We start from the raw sequence: 17,407 nt of genomic DNA, 5'->3' as shown, positions 1-17,407 counted from the left end.
AAGAGCACAGGAGGGCGCGGTGCGCATCAGAGAAGCTTTGAAAATCAGTTTCATGACTGGCCAGGCTACGGTGTGAAAGTTCTGTTTGTTTCTCCTTGATGAGACCCTCCCCTTGGTTCACTCTACTTCCCTGTAAGCTAACCACCTTCCCCTCCTCCCTTCGATCACCGCTTGCAGAGGCAATAAAGTCATTGTTGCTTCACATTCATGCATTCTTTATTAATTCATCACACAAATAGGGGGATAACTGCCAAGGTAGCCCAGGAGGGGTTGTGGAGGGGGGAAGCACCGGGAGGGGTGGTGGAGGAGGGAAGGACAAGGCCACACAGCACTTTAAAAGTTTAAAACTTTAAAACTTATTGAATGCCAGCCTTCCGTTGCTTGGGCAATCCTCTTGAGTGGAGTGGCTGCATGGCCGGAGGCCCCCACACCGCATTCTTAGGCATCTGGGTGAGGAGGCTATGGAACTTGGGGAGGAGGGGGTTGGTTACACAGGGGCTGTAGCAGTGGTCTGTGCTCCTGCTGCCTTTCCTGCAGCTCAACCATACGCTGGAGCATATTAGTTTGATCCTCCAGCAGCCTCAGCATTGAATCCTGCCTCCACTCATCATGCTGCCGCCACCTTTCAGCTTCAGCCCTCTCTTCAGCCCACCACTTACTTTCTTCAGCCCACCACCTCTCCTCCTGGTCATATTGTGCTTTCCTGACATTGTCTGCCTCCACGCATTTGTCTGTGCTCTGTCAGTGTGCGAGGACAGCATGAGCTCAGAGAACATTTCATCATGAGTGTGTTTTTTTCGCCTTCTAATCTTCACTGGCTTCTGGGAAGGAGAAGATCCTGTGATCCTTGAAACACATGCAGCTGGTGGAGAAAAAAACAGGGACAGTGGTATTTAAAAAGACACATTTTATACAACAATAGGTACACTCTTTCACGGTAAATCTTGCTGTTAACATTACATACATAGCACATGTGCCGTTGTTACAAGGTCGCATTTTGCCTCCCCCCCACCACGTGGCTAGCCCCTTCCCCCTCCCCGTGGCTAACAGTGAGGAACATTTCTGTTCAGCCACAGGCAAACAGCCCAGCAGGAATGGGCACCTCTGAATGTCCCATTAAGAAAAGCACCCTATTTCAACCAGGTGACCATGAATGATATCACTCTCCTGAGGATAACACAGAGAGATAAAGAAAGGATGTTGTTTGAACGCCAGCAAACATACACTGCAATGCTTTGTTCTACAATGATTCCCGACTATGTGCTACTGGCCTGGAGTGGTAAAGTGTCCTACCATGGTGGATGGAATAAGGCTGTCCTCCTCAGAACCTTTTGCAAAGGCTTTGGGAGTACATCCAGGAGAGCTGCGAATGCAAGGGCAAATTAATTATTAAACAGGCTTGCTTTTAAACCACGTATACTATTTAAAAAGGAAAGGAGTACTTGTGGCACCTTAGAGACTAACCAATTTATTTGAGCATGAGCTTTCGTGAGCTACAGCTCACTTCATCAGATGTTTACCGTGGAAACTGCAGCAGACTTTATATACACACAGAAATCATGAAACAATACCTCCTCCCACCCCACTGTCCTGCTGGTAATAGCTTATCTAAAGTGATCAACAGGTGGGCCATTTCCAGCACAAATCCAGGTTTTCTCACCCTCCACCCCCCCACACAAATTCACTCTCCTGCTGGTGCTAGCCCATCCAAAGTGACAACTCTTTACATAATCAAGTCGGGCTATTTCCTGCATTGATCTATGCAGGAAATAGCCCGACTTGATTATGTAAAGAGTTGTCACTTTGGATGGGCTAGCACCAGCAGGAGAGTGAATTTGTGTGGGGGGGTGGAGGGTGAGAAAACCTGGATTTGTGCTGGAAATGTCCCACCTGTTGATCACTTTAGATAAGCTATTACCAGCAGGACAGTGGGGTGGGAGGAGGTATTGTTTCATGATTTCTGTGTGTATATAAAGTCTGCTGCAGTTTCCACGGTAAACATCTGATGAAGTGAGCTGTAGCTCACGAAAGCTCATGCTCAAATAAATTGGTTAGTCTCTAAGGTGCCACAAGTACTCCTTTTCTTTTTGCGAATACAGACTAACACGGCTGTTCCTCTGAAACCTATTTAAAAAGGTACACTCACCAGAGGTCCCTTCTCCGCCTGGCGGGTCCAAGAGGCAGCCTTGGGTGGGTTCGGGGGGTACTGGCTCCAGGCCCAGGGTGAGAAACAGTTCCTGGCTGTCGGGAAAACTGGTTTCTCTGCTTGCTTGCTGTGAACTATCTACAACCTCATCATCATCATCTTCCTCATCCCCAAAACCTGCTTCCATGTTGCCTCCATCTCCATTGAAGGAATCAAACAACACGGTTGGGGTAGTGGTGGCTGAACCCCCTAAAATGGCATGCAGCTCATCATAGAAGTGGCATGTTTGGGGCTCTGACCTGGAGCAGCCGTTTGCCTTTCTGGTTTTCTGGTTTGCTTGCCTCAGCTCCTTAAGTTTCACGTGGCACTGCTTCGGGTCCCTGTTATGGCCTCTGTCCTTCATGCCCTGGGAGATTTTGACAAATGTTTTGGCATTTCAAAAACTGGAACGGAGTATGGATTCCTCTCCCCATACAGCGATCAGATCCTGTACCTCCCGTTCGGTCCATGCTGTCATCTCCTTCTCTTTTAAGTAGCTGACCTACAATGTCCTTCATCTTTTTCCTGTTCCTAACATATTTATACAACTTATTATTATTGCCTTTTACATCTCATGCTAGTTGTAGCTCACTTTGAGCCTTAGCCTTTCTGATTTTATCTCTACATGCTTCCACTATTATTTTGCACTCATTCATAGCAATTTGTTCACATTTCCACTTTTTGTATGATTCTTTTTTGATATTCAGGTCATTAAAACATTCCTGATACAGCCATATTGGCCTCTTAGTGTTCTTATCTCTCCTTCACAACAGGATAGTTTGCTTCTAAGCCTTTAATATGGTCTCTGAGAAACTGCCAGCTCTCCTGAACTCTTTTTTCTTTTAGATTTTCTTCCAATGGGATCTTAGCTACCAGTTCTCTGACTCTATCAAAGTCATCCTTTGAATCCATTGTCCTTATTCTGGTACTCTCACTCCTTTCTTTCCTTAGAATCACGAAATATACGTGTTTCATGATCATTTTCACCCAAGCTCCCTTCCACCTTCAGACTCACAACCAAGTCTCTCTGTTAGTCAGAATGAAGTCTAAAATGGCTGCCCTCCCAGTTACTTCCTCCACCTTCTGAAAGTTGTCTCCAACAAAACCTTATTAGACATTTTGTGCTTTGCCCCATTACTACTAGACCTCCATTATTGCTGTGAATCTTAAAATATGATAATGGTACTAAAACTGTATGTGACCAGGTGAGTGAGAGAAGTTATTTCATATTCAGTTATAAGACTTTCATGTGTGATTGCATTAATCTAAGTTGTATTGGAATAAGTGGAACATTTATTAGATGCCTTATAATGCTTGAAATCAATGGGATGGCAACACAATGGCAACAGATAAGAATACCTATCTGCACACAACAGAGAGACACTGGGGGCAAGTTGTTAGCTTCCAAGATCCTTTATCTTGTCTCCAACATGCTGTAAACCCAATAGTGTAATGCTAGGAACTACCAGATCAAAGGGCAACAAACCATTTAAATGTGTTTTGATTCCTGGAATGGGGCTTCATTTGTGAGCAGCTGTCTAGGGAGAAAGGCTGGCACAGACAGGCTCTGAGGAATAATCTGAAGGAATTTCCCCTCCCCACATCAGATCCTGACAATGGTAAGCCGTACACAACAACCAGATGTGTATAGTATTCTTTATTGTTTTTAAGGTATGTGTCACCAGCTATTGGTTGAGAACTCCTGATGTAGACCACCTAATAGCTGTCAGTAGTTAGGACTTCTTTGATACAAAATGATTTTTGAACAAATAACCAAATTGTGTGTATTAAATGTCCAAATGTGAATTTACTCTATTGTCTGTCTGACTTCATAGGAGTAATCATGACCTATCAAGTATTTAGATGTTGGTTTTTCCTTTGTGTTTTTGTTTTTAAATATATCTTTAAAATTAATATAATTGAAGTAAATTCACAAAAAAATGTAAATTAGGAAGTCTAGCTCCTTCTTTAACACAATCTGTTGTGCCTACATGGTGTGCTAACAGGAAATCTCAAAAGTGGCTGATATTTTGTATAGCTTGTATATTGCAGTACCACCTCACCCAAAGATTCTCCTTTTGTGCAAAACAAGGGGAAATAAATTCTGTTCTGCATTTACAAAATAGAGCAGGGGTAGGCAACCTATGGCACGTGTGCCAAAGACGGCACACGAGCTGATTTTCAGTGGCACTCTCACTGCCCGTGTCCTGGCCACTGGACCGGGGGATTCTGCATTTTAATTTAATTTTAAATGAAGCTTCTTAAACATTTAAAAAACCTTATTTACTTTACATACAAGAATAGTTTAGTTATATATTATAGACTTATAGAAAGAGACCTTCTAAAAACGTTAACATGTATTACTGGCACACGAAACCTTAGAGTGAATAAACAAAGACTTGGCACAACACTTCTGAAAGGTTGCCGACCCCTGTTCTATATTAATATGCCTAATAAGGAATCTGTTTGTCAAAAAATATTTCTTGAATCTTTTTTGTTGTCTGTATTATTACAGACATACTTGCTGACAGGTATTTTCAAATAAACTACCAAAATAATTGCAAATGTCAGGATTACATTGTGTTAATTCTGATGAATAAAACAAGCAGAATTTTGCAGAATTTTAAAATATTGTGCACAGAATTTTTAATTTTTTGGCACAGAATTCCCCAGGAATAGACTTTCACAAACTGTCAAATTTACAAAAAACTTAGTAAATGCTGAGCAGGATATATTCCAAATTTTAAAAAATTGGGAGATATAAACACATTTTAAATACCATTTATTTTTATTACCTGTTTTCTACAAGAATTGGAATAAAAGGATGTGGAAAATTCATTATTGAGGCTGATACATTAAACATCTGGCAGAAGGGGGATATGAGACATTCACCATACAATGATGTATTTATGGAGATCCTATCTCAATGTGTTATTTCTGCTTCTAAGAAAACGATATGTTTAAGATTCAATTTTTATTACCAAAAAAATAAGAATCAACAGAGCTTTTCATAATAAAAAGTTCTAAAGCTCCTCTTTACCATTTCCTTGATGATGTAATTATCCTTTGAAGAGGTATCCTCAGTTGTTGTGGTTATGAACATTAAAGGAAGGTAAGAGACTACCAGAAGGTATTCAAGAACACTTTCACCAGCTGAGTTCTAAAGCCTGCAAAAATGGAATATAAGGCAACTAAATATACATAAGAAAATAAGAATTGTGTGCTTCGTGTTACTTTGAACTTTGGCACAGGTCTTAAAACAAATGCAAATATATAGATGTTTTATGCAATCTAAAATCGTAACTTTCTCTGCAAACTGTAGTTTGTGATTTTAAATATTTTTATACAATTCAAGGATTCAATCATGCCATTTATAACACTCAGATGGACTGTAGTGCCCCTACAGACTTTATTGGGGTTCTACAGAGGCACAGCAGTCTGTCCATGTGTTATAACTTGCAGGCTCATAGTCTAAATATGAAAATTATGTCAAAATACACTGGCTTTTCCTACCAGATGCATTTAACAAAGTCCAAATGAAAGGAAATATCCTTATAAAAGCATGACAAATTTACACATAAAAGAGACACTAATTTTATATTTATATATATTTTTTTATTTAAATTACAATACTGTTTTGGTGAACCAATCGTAACAACTATGATATCCCTACTCCAAAATAAATATTTTAATTGGTAAGTGAAATCTATTGAATTAATTTTTCTATTGCAGATATTTCCAATTCTAATTGAAAATAATAATTTTCGATTATATATCATATTTGATACATTTTTGATAATTTTATTCTAGTTTTGCAATTATAGCTAACATTTAGCTACTGGATAATTGCATTTTTTGAATGAATATTTCACTAAATGTTCAGTACTAATTTACTCCCTCTTTTACATGTACCTCTTGTCTGCAAAGACCTCATATTATTCTTTCCAATGTTGCAATTTTTCATGTTAAATTCCTTTGTTGTTCAACTGGATCTTATAAAAAAAAACCCTACTGTATCCAGCATTAAAGTTAATATACTTTCCTTTGAAATTTCCTGATCAATTTGATTGAGTTTCTTACATTATTAATGTTACTGTTAAGGCAATAATCTATACAAATCTTTGGTCTTTTTGTATTATGAGGTATGCAGTAGTCTAAAGAAAATGAAAAAAGAAAAAAAATCTGTTGAGTACATTAGCATCCACAGGATACAATTATTTCTAACAATTACAGAATACCTGAATATACTAGGCTGCCCTGCAACCTTCCAATCAGAAAATATCTTTTAAAAAACACTTATTACATATTACCTCAATTTCATCATTACATTTCAATTCACAGCTAGCAGTTACATCTTACAAAACAAAATAAAGAATATTACATTTCTTTTATATATAAAAACTGTATCTTGTGTCCAAAGAGTGTGCTTATGTAAGTCATTAAATTAATGCAAGGATTTTCCATCTCGTTTTCCACAAATTTTGGCAAACTTTCTCCATTTTCTCAATTGACCTCCACATAAAAATAAACAGTGCAGCATACTGGAAGTGGCATTATACTTTATGCCCCTTGACATTTCCATTCTGGTATCTCAGTGGCTCCACATCTTCACTATGAAAGCACTTTACCAAAAGATGCTTGATTTTTCACCAGAAAGATGTTTTTTGAAATTGTAAGTGTTTTCTTCTAATTGGTTTACCTGTTAAACAGATGAAATAGAAATTATTAAAACCATTTTAAGTGTCTTATTTTCCTGATGTTCACAGGTTAATGTCAAATGGGGAAATCAGCACACATTCAGTTGATCAAAATTCAAAAATGAAGTGAAATTAAAAAAAAACTGCACAAATCTGAGTATAAGAAAAAACAATGAGAAGTCCTTGTGGCACCTTAACAAATTTATCTGGGCATAAGCTTTCGTGATCTAGAACCCACTTCATCAGATGCATGGAGTGGAAAATACAGTAGCAGGTGTAAATACACAGCACATGAAAAGATGGGAGTTGCCTTACCAAGTGGAGGTCAGTCTAACGAGACAATTCAATTAACAGTAGCCAATTAACAGATACCAAGGCAGGAAAAATCGCTTTTGTAGTGGTAATGAGAGTGGCCCATTTCAAACAGTTGACAAGAAGGTGTGAGTAACAGTAGGGGGAAATTAGGTTTTGTAATGACACTGTTTCAATTTCTTTTCATTTCAACTGAATTCAGTACTACCAAATATTAAGCTACATTAAGTATATATGGACTTTTAATTTCTTAAAACTCATTAATTCTTTAGTACAATAATTAACATAACTAACAAAACTCATTAATTTGTTAGTGTGTTAAGGACACTTAGTATTCTTTTATTTCCAAGCTACCTGTGTTGACTTCATAGGATAACGTTTGTTGTTGTCATTAGAAATCCTACCATTCATATTCATCTGAGTAAGACGACATATGCAAAAATCTTTGAATGTGTTACACATTCTATATCATGAGATAATTACGTTTTGATTCTTCACAGTAAAGTTTGTGTCACCAAACAGGATTGGAGGGGGAAATGTTTTTGTTTCTACAGTATAACAATGATAGACTGATGCTTGCTGATTTCTTTGAAGAGACTTTATGCAAATTCCATCAATTTGCATGAAGTCACTGTACTGTTAACTGTAGTAATAAATTTCAGCTAAAAACTAAAGCTACAGTATATCTTTTCAAATGGTCCTCGTTGTATTTTTGAAACTACCATTGTTGACCATTAATCAGAGAAAACTAAGTTACTTTTCAGTTTCAAAAGTTTTATTAGGCATTCATCTACTAGAGGAAAGTATTCCAAATGCTTCTAACAACAGAGGAGAAATAAATAAGGGATTAAACACTCACCTCAAATATCATACACTGTTTTTTTAAATATTATATTCTAGTAAGGGACTTGACATAAATAAAAAGGGTACAATGCAATACATGAGAGTGACTTAATTGCCTTACTGTATCAACTGTGACTATTTCAGGTTGCTTTTTAAAATTATGTTCAACAATAAGAAAAATGCACTATGGCTTTTGTGCTGTATCACATGCACAGGTGAAAATGAGTGCAAGAAAATTTATTTTAAAGCTTTCTTGTTTGACATACAAACTATTTTTAAAACTCTATTTAACAAATACAGAGCAAAGATGTTATTAATAAAGAAAAAACAGAAATTTCAGATTAATGCCCAAGCTGAATAACTTAGAAATGTGTGTTACAGTGGGACTTGCATAAAATGTATGGAAACTGCTTTAATAAAAAACTAGATTAAAAGAAGTTTTTTTACTCCGCCTTTTTGTTTTTAAGCATTTGGCATACAGGACTCTGAAGGTCTTCAATGCTCTCTGCAATTGGCTTATTAAGAGTTTCCGGAAGAAGAAGAGTCAAGAATCCTGCTGATACTCCACTGATTCCAAACACCATGAATGGTACAGATGGGTGAAGAGACTTCTGAAATTAAAAATCAGTGATAAAAACCCAAAATTAACTCATGCGCCAGTATATTTCTAAAACTATTGCAGCATTATTTGTTCATGTTTCATAAATATATTTCAATTAATTATACACAAAGAAGTTATATCAAAAGATCTGTTCTTCACAGCATTCTTGTATGTAATATCCATTAACAATGGTAATTATTTAGACATACATTAAGAAAAGAACAGATCAAAAACTCACTATACAAGCAATTATTCCGATTAAAATCTCCATTATGAATGTTTGCAAGCCAAAGAGCATTCAGGTACTAACTAGGTATCCATACAAAATGTGCTTACAAAGACAGCAGCAGCAGATAAATACTAGGTAACTCACTTAATGTAAAAGATAAAATGTTAATTTGCTTTTTTCTCAAAGGAATGAAGTTTTATAAAAAGATATACTGTTTTGTAAATACAGAAAAAACAACCCCAAAACACACAACAACCAGAACACCCTCTCTCATTAGTTAAGTCTGGAATTTGACTATATCAATATACTGTAATTAAATAGAGCTTAAATATACATTTGCAGAGGTATGTATAAGTATCCCTTGTAAAAGATCTACCTGCCATGCCAGAATCATGAAAGCAATTCTGAGATTATTCCAATAAACTAGAAGTCTTAGGGGGAAAAGTGTCAGTAATTAAAATGAATAAAATAAAAAGTTAACTTACCATGGATGGCACAAATGGAGCCAAAACACCACCAAATCTGCAAGTCATTGAACAGACACCCAAGCCAGCATTTCTGTACCAAAGGGGGGAAAAAGGATGTGTAGTTTCACAACGTGATATGATTAGAACGAGCCCTTAACAAGTAATTCTATTGTCAGGTATCATCCAAAGTTTATTTTTCTTTTTTAAATGAAATTTATACAAATACTTTTTAAAATGTCAATCCATGACTCGAGACAGCCTGACAATGGTTGGGGTTTGTTTTTTTGGGGGGGGGGAGGATAGAGGGGAAATCAGTCTATTAATGTAATTAATATAAGTTCAGCAGGTAAATCAACTGTGTAACAGTAAAAATTACTATAACCAGCCCATGGAGAAAATATCCAACCTATCTCCCAAGGATATCCATGCCAAAAAAACCCATCCTTGGATGCACTCCAGTACTTCCCAAAAGTCTGAACAAACAGGTAGGCTTTACATCATACTCTAGAAATCAATAAATGTGGGCTACTCTGGACTGGGCTACAAAATGAATTCCAAAGTTGACAGGAACCTCATGGAGAATGATCTAGCAACTCCCTCCCTTATACACTGAGTAAACTCCAGCTTAAGGACCTCTAATGGAATATCTCACAGGAAGAGAGGCAGTCTCTGCGACAGGCAAGGTCCTAAGTCATTTAAGTCTTTATCGATCAAAAAGAAAACCTTAAAGTTCACAAAGAAGCCAGTGGCCTGTCAGTGCAGATCCTGGAGCACCAGTGTATCATGTTCCTAGAGAGATACGCCAGGTACCAACCGCGCTGCTGCATTCCACTCAGTTTTCAAATTAACTTTAAAGGTACAACATCATAAAGGGTACACTGTAATAGGACATGGATAAGCGTAGAAAGGTCCACCTCAGAAATAAATGGTTGCAACTTCCTGATCAAATACAAATTCTTTTTGGGCCACTGCAATTACATGACTGCCTAACGGCAGCTGGGAGGTCTATTAATACCACTGGTTGTGAACCTGAGTGACAGAGAATAGACACAGATGCTATTATCTTCAACAAATCTTTCAGTTGCTTCTCCCAACCTATCATCACCTCAGTCATATCCGGTCTGAGCTTTAGCCTGGTTGTCCTCATTTCCCTAATCTCAACCACAACCTGGCTACATCACTGAACCACAGCTAATGGATTAAACAAGACAGATATAAAATTAGTGATAGGTCACCAACATACCAAAATGACTGAGGTCCAGGTCTTCTCCTCACTAACTTCTAAAAGCCCTTTACCCATGTTGAATAAAACAGATAACTGCAAAGAACCTCGTGGAAGCCCACATAAGAGTAACTTTGGGTTTTAAAAAGGAAGCAATTCACTACTATCCTCTGGCATTCTCCCAAAAGAAAAACAAGGAAGTCACTCAGAACCTCTGCATCTACCCCTCTCAAGTTTTCAGGAAAGCCAATAATGCCTCAGGCAATGGTGCCACAAGCAGCTGGCACATCTAACAGCAACAGTGTGGACATCTGATCTTTGGCCATTGCCAGTAGGAGTTCTGCCAACAAAACTCAGGGCAAACCCATGTCTTCTCCCAGGATTACATGGGTCAAAAATTCTTAATTCTCATCCTTTATCAGGTATGGTTAATATTCTCCCAATCACTCTAGATTACCACCAGCTCCAAACACCTCCTTTCTCTGACAGAATCCATACAAAGAACAAAGAACAACCAGTTAACTTATTGAACAAAAAATCATAATAAAATGAATCTTTCCTCTCTTTTCCATAAACCCTAGGTCTCTCAAATCCAGAATGTTAGTGGATTTTGTAATGATAATGGGGGAGAACACAGCCTTCTAAATGCAAAATACTTACTTCTTTTGTATGCAGATGAAAATATGAGTCAATTAAAAAATTAGTACTTAACTAACTTAATCCAAAATTCAACAGAATGTTGCTCATGTAAAACACTGTCACTACAACTCAGAGAACTGAATCCATTAGCATTCCAGAATAATTTAGGGAATATTTTCTAACATGGTACATTTTGTTCTGGCTGGCTAGAACCTCCATTATCTCAATAATGTATCTACTGCAGGAACTATCAAAACTGAAATGAAGGATTATGGTTAATAAACAAAGTATAGAAAGCCTATGCCAAAGCAAACCATGGATAAAAAAGGCAAGTGTGTTTTGAAGAACAAACATATCTACCATCCTTCTCCTCCATTGTTTACATAAAAATTTTATGACACCTTTCAGACCATTGTGAAAGCAAGTCTTCAGGTGCCATCTCAGACAGTCTAAAGGCCTGATTCTGAGATCAGTGTAATTCCAGAGTAATTACACTGTAGTCAACAGAATTACACTGGTGTAAAACCAGTGTGAAATCAGAATCAGACCCTAAATGTTGTTCTAATTAGAGGTCATCTAAAATTCACCTGTCAAGTTTATTGGTTTAGTTCTACTATATCGTTTATACATCAGGATTGTGGAAGCACCATATAAAGCTTCTCACAGTCAAAAGTGGTGGTAAGCTTATTATATCCAATTTATCAATCATATACGTAGAATTTAGTGGCAGGTAACTGAAAACCAGAAGAACATTTAACATTTCAGTTCAGTGGATACAAAAATTCATCAAGTAAAAAGGAAATCTGTTCCCCACATTCTTAAAATTGATTATTTGCAAATGCTTGAGTTTCATATACAAACAAGAAATAAGTATCGATAATATACAGTTGTCTATGTGGTTGCATCAGGGTGAATGACAATCCATCCAAAGGAGTTTAAAAAAAATGTTAATACATTAACGTTTATTGGTCCAACTTCTATTGGTGAAATAGAAAAGCTTTTAAGCTTCAACAGAGCTTTTCTTCAGGTCTGGATAAAGCTCTGTGTAAGCTTGAAAGCTTGTCTTGTTACCAACAGATGTTGGTCCAATAAAAGATATTACCTTCCCCACCTTGTCTCTCTAATATCCTGGGACCAAAATAGCTACAACAACACTGCAACCAATAGATTAACTGGAATTAACAGAGATTGCTTCACTGCCTAAATATTCAGATAAATTGGTGTTTAATATTCTGGGAGGTTCACATATAAATATTTTCTCCATGGTTTTATCTTAATGAATTCTAATGATTTGTTCCACGCATCTGAGAGTATACACTACATTACTATTGATGAGGCTGAAGATCTTGCTACAAACATTCTGTTCACAGTATGTACTCTTAAAGGGTAAGGTGCTAAAACATATTCTCAATAAACAGAGTATTCATTTTCTGAAAAACTGTATACCCTATATTTTATTAGGCTCTGAAGAATCACTGACTGATATGTTTAAGAAGATTAAAAGAACAAAGAAAAATGATCTCTTATCAGCAAAGACCACAACAGTCTAACGGTGTTCCTGAATGATTTTGTCCTGTTAAGGTAGTACCAATGCCCTTACTACAACTAGTGTACATAGCTTAGTTTCCCCAGGGTTGAGTGAGGCTTTGGGAAGAAAATTGGGAGATGAATAAACTGATTCATATGAACTTTAAACAACTTTGGGCAAGAGGCCTGAGAGCAATCCTGTCCTTAGAAAATCATGTGTAGTAAGATGAGGCCCTGAAACATAAACCTTTTGGTATCAGAGGCACGGTATGAGACCTACGGCCTGAGCTAAAGTAATGATCAAGACTTTGCTGACATAAAGCAAAGTTAAGCTGTGGGCCAGAGGCAGGCCCTGCTCACAGAAGCTGGCAAGGAAAGGGCTGATGTTGCATAAAGATATGCTGTTGCATAAACATATATCTAAAATGCATTAGATACCAGAGCCATACACAAATGGAACAAGAACATTCTTATACCGTCCACATAGATAGCAAGGACAGGGGCAAAAGGCTAGTATGATGGACAGAGTTGTTTTGTTCGAATCAACATGTATAAGGTAAGAGGCGGCACCTTACTGCGTAGAAGCATGGTGCATTGTTACGTAAAGGGGTTGCACCTCACTACGTCAGGAGTGTTATGTAACTTGTTTGTATCTGTGTATAAGAATACATCCCTGGGGTGGCGGTGTCTTTTGTCTGGCGTAGGGGGCAGTGGAAATTCCCGCCACTGACTGAGCTGAGTCCATTGCCAGGGAGCACAAATTCATAGTATGCCCTGTAGAGTCTATAGGGAACTATTACTGTGCCTCGTTTGACAATAAAACTGGCCGATGTTCCTTCGTACCTTACTGGAGTCTGTGGTCATTGGGGGTTCTCTAGGGGTCTGCTGTGTTAACTATCTTCACAGAGCTGGGGCAGCACACAGAAGGAACACGCACGCAGCTGACTGTTATCATCATCGAACAAGAGCAGAGCACCGCACCGGTAGCTACTGACAACATCACGTATAGTGGGGACCTGACATAAGGGCCTGAATCTCCCAAACCCTTCAAACTGAAGTAATGGCTCCAAAAAAGTCGTCACTGACAGGTGATATAGTGAACAGGTTGCTAAGGGCTCAAAGTAGAGGACGCATCAACCTCATTAATGCTATACTGAGGTCCCAAAAGGGAGCAGACTACTGAACTACAGGAAAACCATCAATAAAAGCCTTTTAGGAATCTAGCCATCGGAGGGTGAGAAAATACAGTGATGACAGCCCTGGAGAGGAGGGTGATATGCAGATATTGCTATTAGATGGATTGTTGTGGAATTAATGCAAAGATTGTTTCAGAGCTAGTAAATAGTCCAAAAACAGTGTTGAGAAAGGAGCCAGCTGGTGCTGAGATGCCCAAATAGAAAAACCTTTTCCACTTCAGCTTTCTAAATCAGTCTAGATGAGACTTTCCTGCTTGGGAGCAGAATGTTCTTTACTTCAGCTCAATAAGTTGTTTCAGTGGATATCAGCCAGTCACATCTAGGCCGTCAGACATAACTATGATGGGTTTGGATGGAGAATGACCACTACTATTCTGCAAGACTATGTCAGGCAAAGCAGAGAAGGTGACTGGGGCTGCACTAAGAGGCTGGTGAGGAAGGCTGACCTCTTACAATAACCTGCTGTGGTCATCTTCCTCAGATCAACTCATGAACAGACTATGGGCAGACGTGGATCACTTGTCTCTAAACGTGTGGTTATCTCTAGCAAGCACTTGGTGAACACCCTCAGTGCTACAGAAAGACTAGAGGACAGGACCCTGCACTAGAAGTGAAACATTCAAACCAAGAATCTGAGGTATATTCTGTGAGCTGGATGTTGAGACATCGAAGGTACAGGGGTAGGACTTCATCCCTCTTTCTTGTTTTGAATGAGAAAATAATGGGGGATAAAAATCAGAATCTCATGACAGAGGCTCCTGACGAGGGACGGGGAAGGTGGGTGGGCATGGTGGTAGAGAGATATTAGAACATGTACTGTACAGATTGCTAACAAATCTCATGGTATTCCCAGTCCAGGTGTCCAAAAAAAAGGCAGCTGCAGAAAGTGATAAGGTTTCAGAGTAACAGCCGTGTTAGGGTGTAGCAAGGCAGTGAACTTCAAAAAGTTCTGCTAGGCTTTCAACAGTGGTGTAGAAACTGCCGTTCAGAGGACGATGTCAAGTGGGTTGTAACTGAGAAAAGTATGTTGCAACCTCTTTATTCCTCAGTGGCTCTGATGCCTTCTGTGAATTAAAATGAGGTCACTGTCCACCATACTATCTGAAGGAAGTTTTAGGTCTGGCTTGCTTACTCCTTGGATAGAGTATACAAGCCCAGTGAGAATGCAAAAGTAGCTCTAAAGTCCTTTAATGAATGGCTTTATCAGTTTGTGACTTGAAGAGATTGTGGCCCTCAAACAGAAGACCTGCTATGGTGGTTTGGACCTCGCTAGGTATTCCTCATGACTGGAGCCAGGAGGATCTTTGCATCACCTCAGATAGCTACCTCCCCCGCACCCCGGGCCAGGCTCTCAGCTCCCAGCTCTCTGCCACAGCTGGGCGACAGCCCACATGCTCCCAGATCCCCGCTCAGAGCCTGGTGGCTACACTGGAGTCCAGGAGCCACCCAGACTCCAGGCATGGAGCTCACAGCAGTAATTACTGCAGTGGTTGTAAGACGACCTACGTTTCTAGTGTAGACGTGCCCTAGTCTCCTCAGGAATGCGGCTACCAAAGACACATGTTTTGTGAAAACTTGAGGAGCTGCCGACAGGCTAAAAGGAGCACAGTGGATTGGTAATGTGAGTGCTTCACTGTGAACCTGAAAAACTTCTGTAACCTTAAAATATTGCCACATGAAAGTAAGTGTCTCTTAAGTCAAGGGAAGAATACCAGTCCCCATGTCTGGATAGGGGAAGGCACTGATACAGAGACAGAAGGAGGAGATTGTCTAGGCCTATAACGCCTACTCTTCTTTCTCTGCAGGTCTGGCTGAGGAGCAGGTCCAGAATAATGGTGGGTCTGCAGCATGGGCAGGGAGGCTAGCCCTCCCAGCCCCACCACCTCTATCCGAGGCTCCCCCACAGTGGCTAAAGTCCCAAACACCCCCATCCCAAAGAAGCCCCAAGGTGTGCCCCTGTGGCTGGAGCTCCAAGCACCCCCTCTGCCTTCCTATGGCTGGAGGAGCCCTGGGCCAGCTGGAGCCCCGGGCCAGCTGGAGCCCCAGGCCAGCTGGAGCCCTGCCAGCCACACCACACCTCCTCTCCTGAGACCCCAAGCCACGCAGTGGGAAAAACTTACGTCTCTTCTGAGGAACCTGAGCTTTTTATATGTGCCATACAGCTTCCAGGGCAGCTGAGGAGACAGTATGTGTTATGTAGCTTCCTGGGTTCATCAGTAATCTCCTGGAGTTCAGGAAGATTACTGATGAACCCAGGAAGCTAAGTAGCACATGCAGCCTCCTCAGCTGCCCCAGAACATGCATGTCGCATAATAACAAGCAAAAACTTTCTCACAAATTCCGCAACTGGCGTCCAGCAGCCACAGCTGTGCCAGGGAAGGCTTAGCCTGCACTGGCCTATTATACCCACTGTCTATGGTCTGCTGCAGGTAGAAGTGCTTCCTGGAAGGTGCTGGAGTATACAATCACAGGGACTTTAAGGTTGCCCTCAAATCCTTCAAGCCACTGAGCTTAGAGACTGCTTGCTCTGAAAAGAGCAAGGACCCTTCAAAGGGCTGGTACTGCAAAGTTTGTTGGACCTGCAACCAGGCACTCCTGCACATGGCCACTGAAGAAACCAGGGACCTGGTCATCAAGTCCACTGCATGCAGAGCACCTTGCAATGAAGCTCTTCAACACAGATTTCCCCTCATCCACTAATGAGAAGAACTCCTGCCAGCTTCTTCTGGGAGCAGGTCTCTAAACTTGGGCATAGAATCACAGACATTAAAATCATATCAGCCCAAGAGAACATGCTGGTTGGCAATTCTAAATTGCAACCTGCCCCAGTAGAATAAATTTTTTTACTAAAGAGATCTAATTTTTTGCATCTTGATTTGGGGGTCACGCTTGGATGCCCATCATTCCCTCTCATTGGTCATGGATACCACCAGCGAGCCTGGGGGTGGGGGAGATGTGAAAAGGAGAAACTCAAATCCCTGTGCTGGCACATAGCATTTGCACGTGGTCCTTTTGAGGTGGGGGAAAGAGACGAAGATCTGCCAGAGCGCCTTAATGGGGTCCATAATTCCCCGTTGAGAGGCAAGGCCACTCTGGAAGGACCTTCTGTTGCCAAAATATGTTGTGGGGGTGTAAGAATTCTTTCACTTACTCCACCTGGATGCCCAGGTTCAACGTCACCCTCTTTAACAACTCTTGGTGTGCCATATAGTCATCTGGGGGATGTGAAATGCCTCCTGAGGAGACTACCTCATTGGGAGAGGATTAAGAGGAGCCCGGTGCAGGTTGGGACTGCTCTTCCTCAATCACTTGTCCAGCGGGGTCCACCTGAGCCAGCTCTTGGTGCCTAGTACTGGGCTTGTTGCCAGGCTCAGGAACTGGTGTTCTCTGTTGAATAGGTGCTGTATGCCTCTCCGAGGCCACTGAAAAGGAATGCCTCGAATATGGTCTGGAAACCGGGAAGGGGGATGCCACAGATTCCAAAAAGGC

General features: G+C 40.1%; 1 protein-coding gene across 1 annotated transcript in view; it reads right to left on the bottom strand.

The window, feature by feature from the left end:
- Positions 1–215: 215 nt before the first annotated feature.
- Positions 216–17,407, bottom strand: part of LOC140914785 (solute carrier family 22 member 15-like) — a 63,332-nt gene continuing 46,140 nt past the window's right edge. The window contains exons 10-14 of the mRNA XM_073353442.1: positions 9,353–9,425; positions 8,490–8,648; positions 5,226–6,884; positions 2,446–2,552; positions 216–862 (exon numbers count right to left, since the gene is read on the bottom strand). Of these exons, the coding sequence (XP_073209543.1) occupies positions 6,810–6,884; positions 8,490–8,648; positions 9,353–9,425 (307 nt within the window). The 3' untranslated portion in view covers positions 216–862; positions 2,446–2,552; positions 5,226–6,809. The remainder of the gene's footprint in view (positions 863–2,445; positions 2,553–5,225; positions 6,885–8,489; positions 8,649–9,352; positions 9,426–17,407) is intronic.

Source organism: Lepidochelys kempii, chromosome 7, assembly GCF_965140265.1.
Source record: "Lepidochelys kempii isolate rLepKem1 chromosome 7, rLepKem1.hap2, whole genome shotgun sequence".
In the NCBI taxonomy this organism is placed as follows: Eukaryota; Metazoa; Chordata; order Testudines; family Cheloniidae; genus Lepidochelys; species Lepidochelys kempii.
The sequence above is the reverse complement of the archived record's forward strand: the minus strand, read 5'-3'. Positions and strand labels throughout refer to the sequence as shown.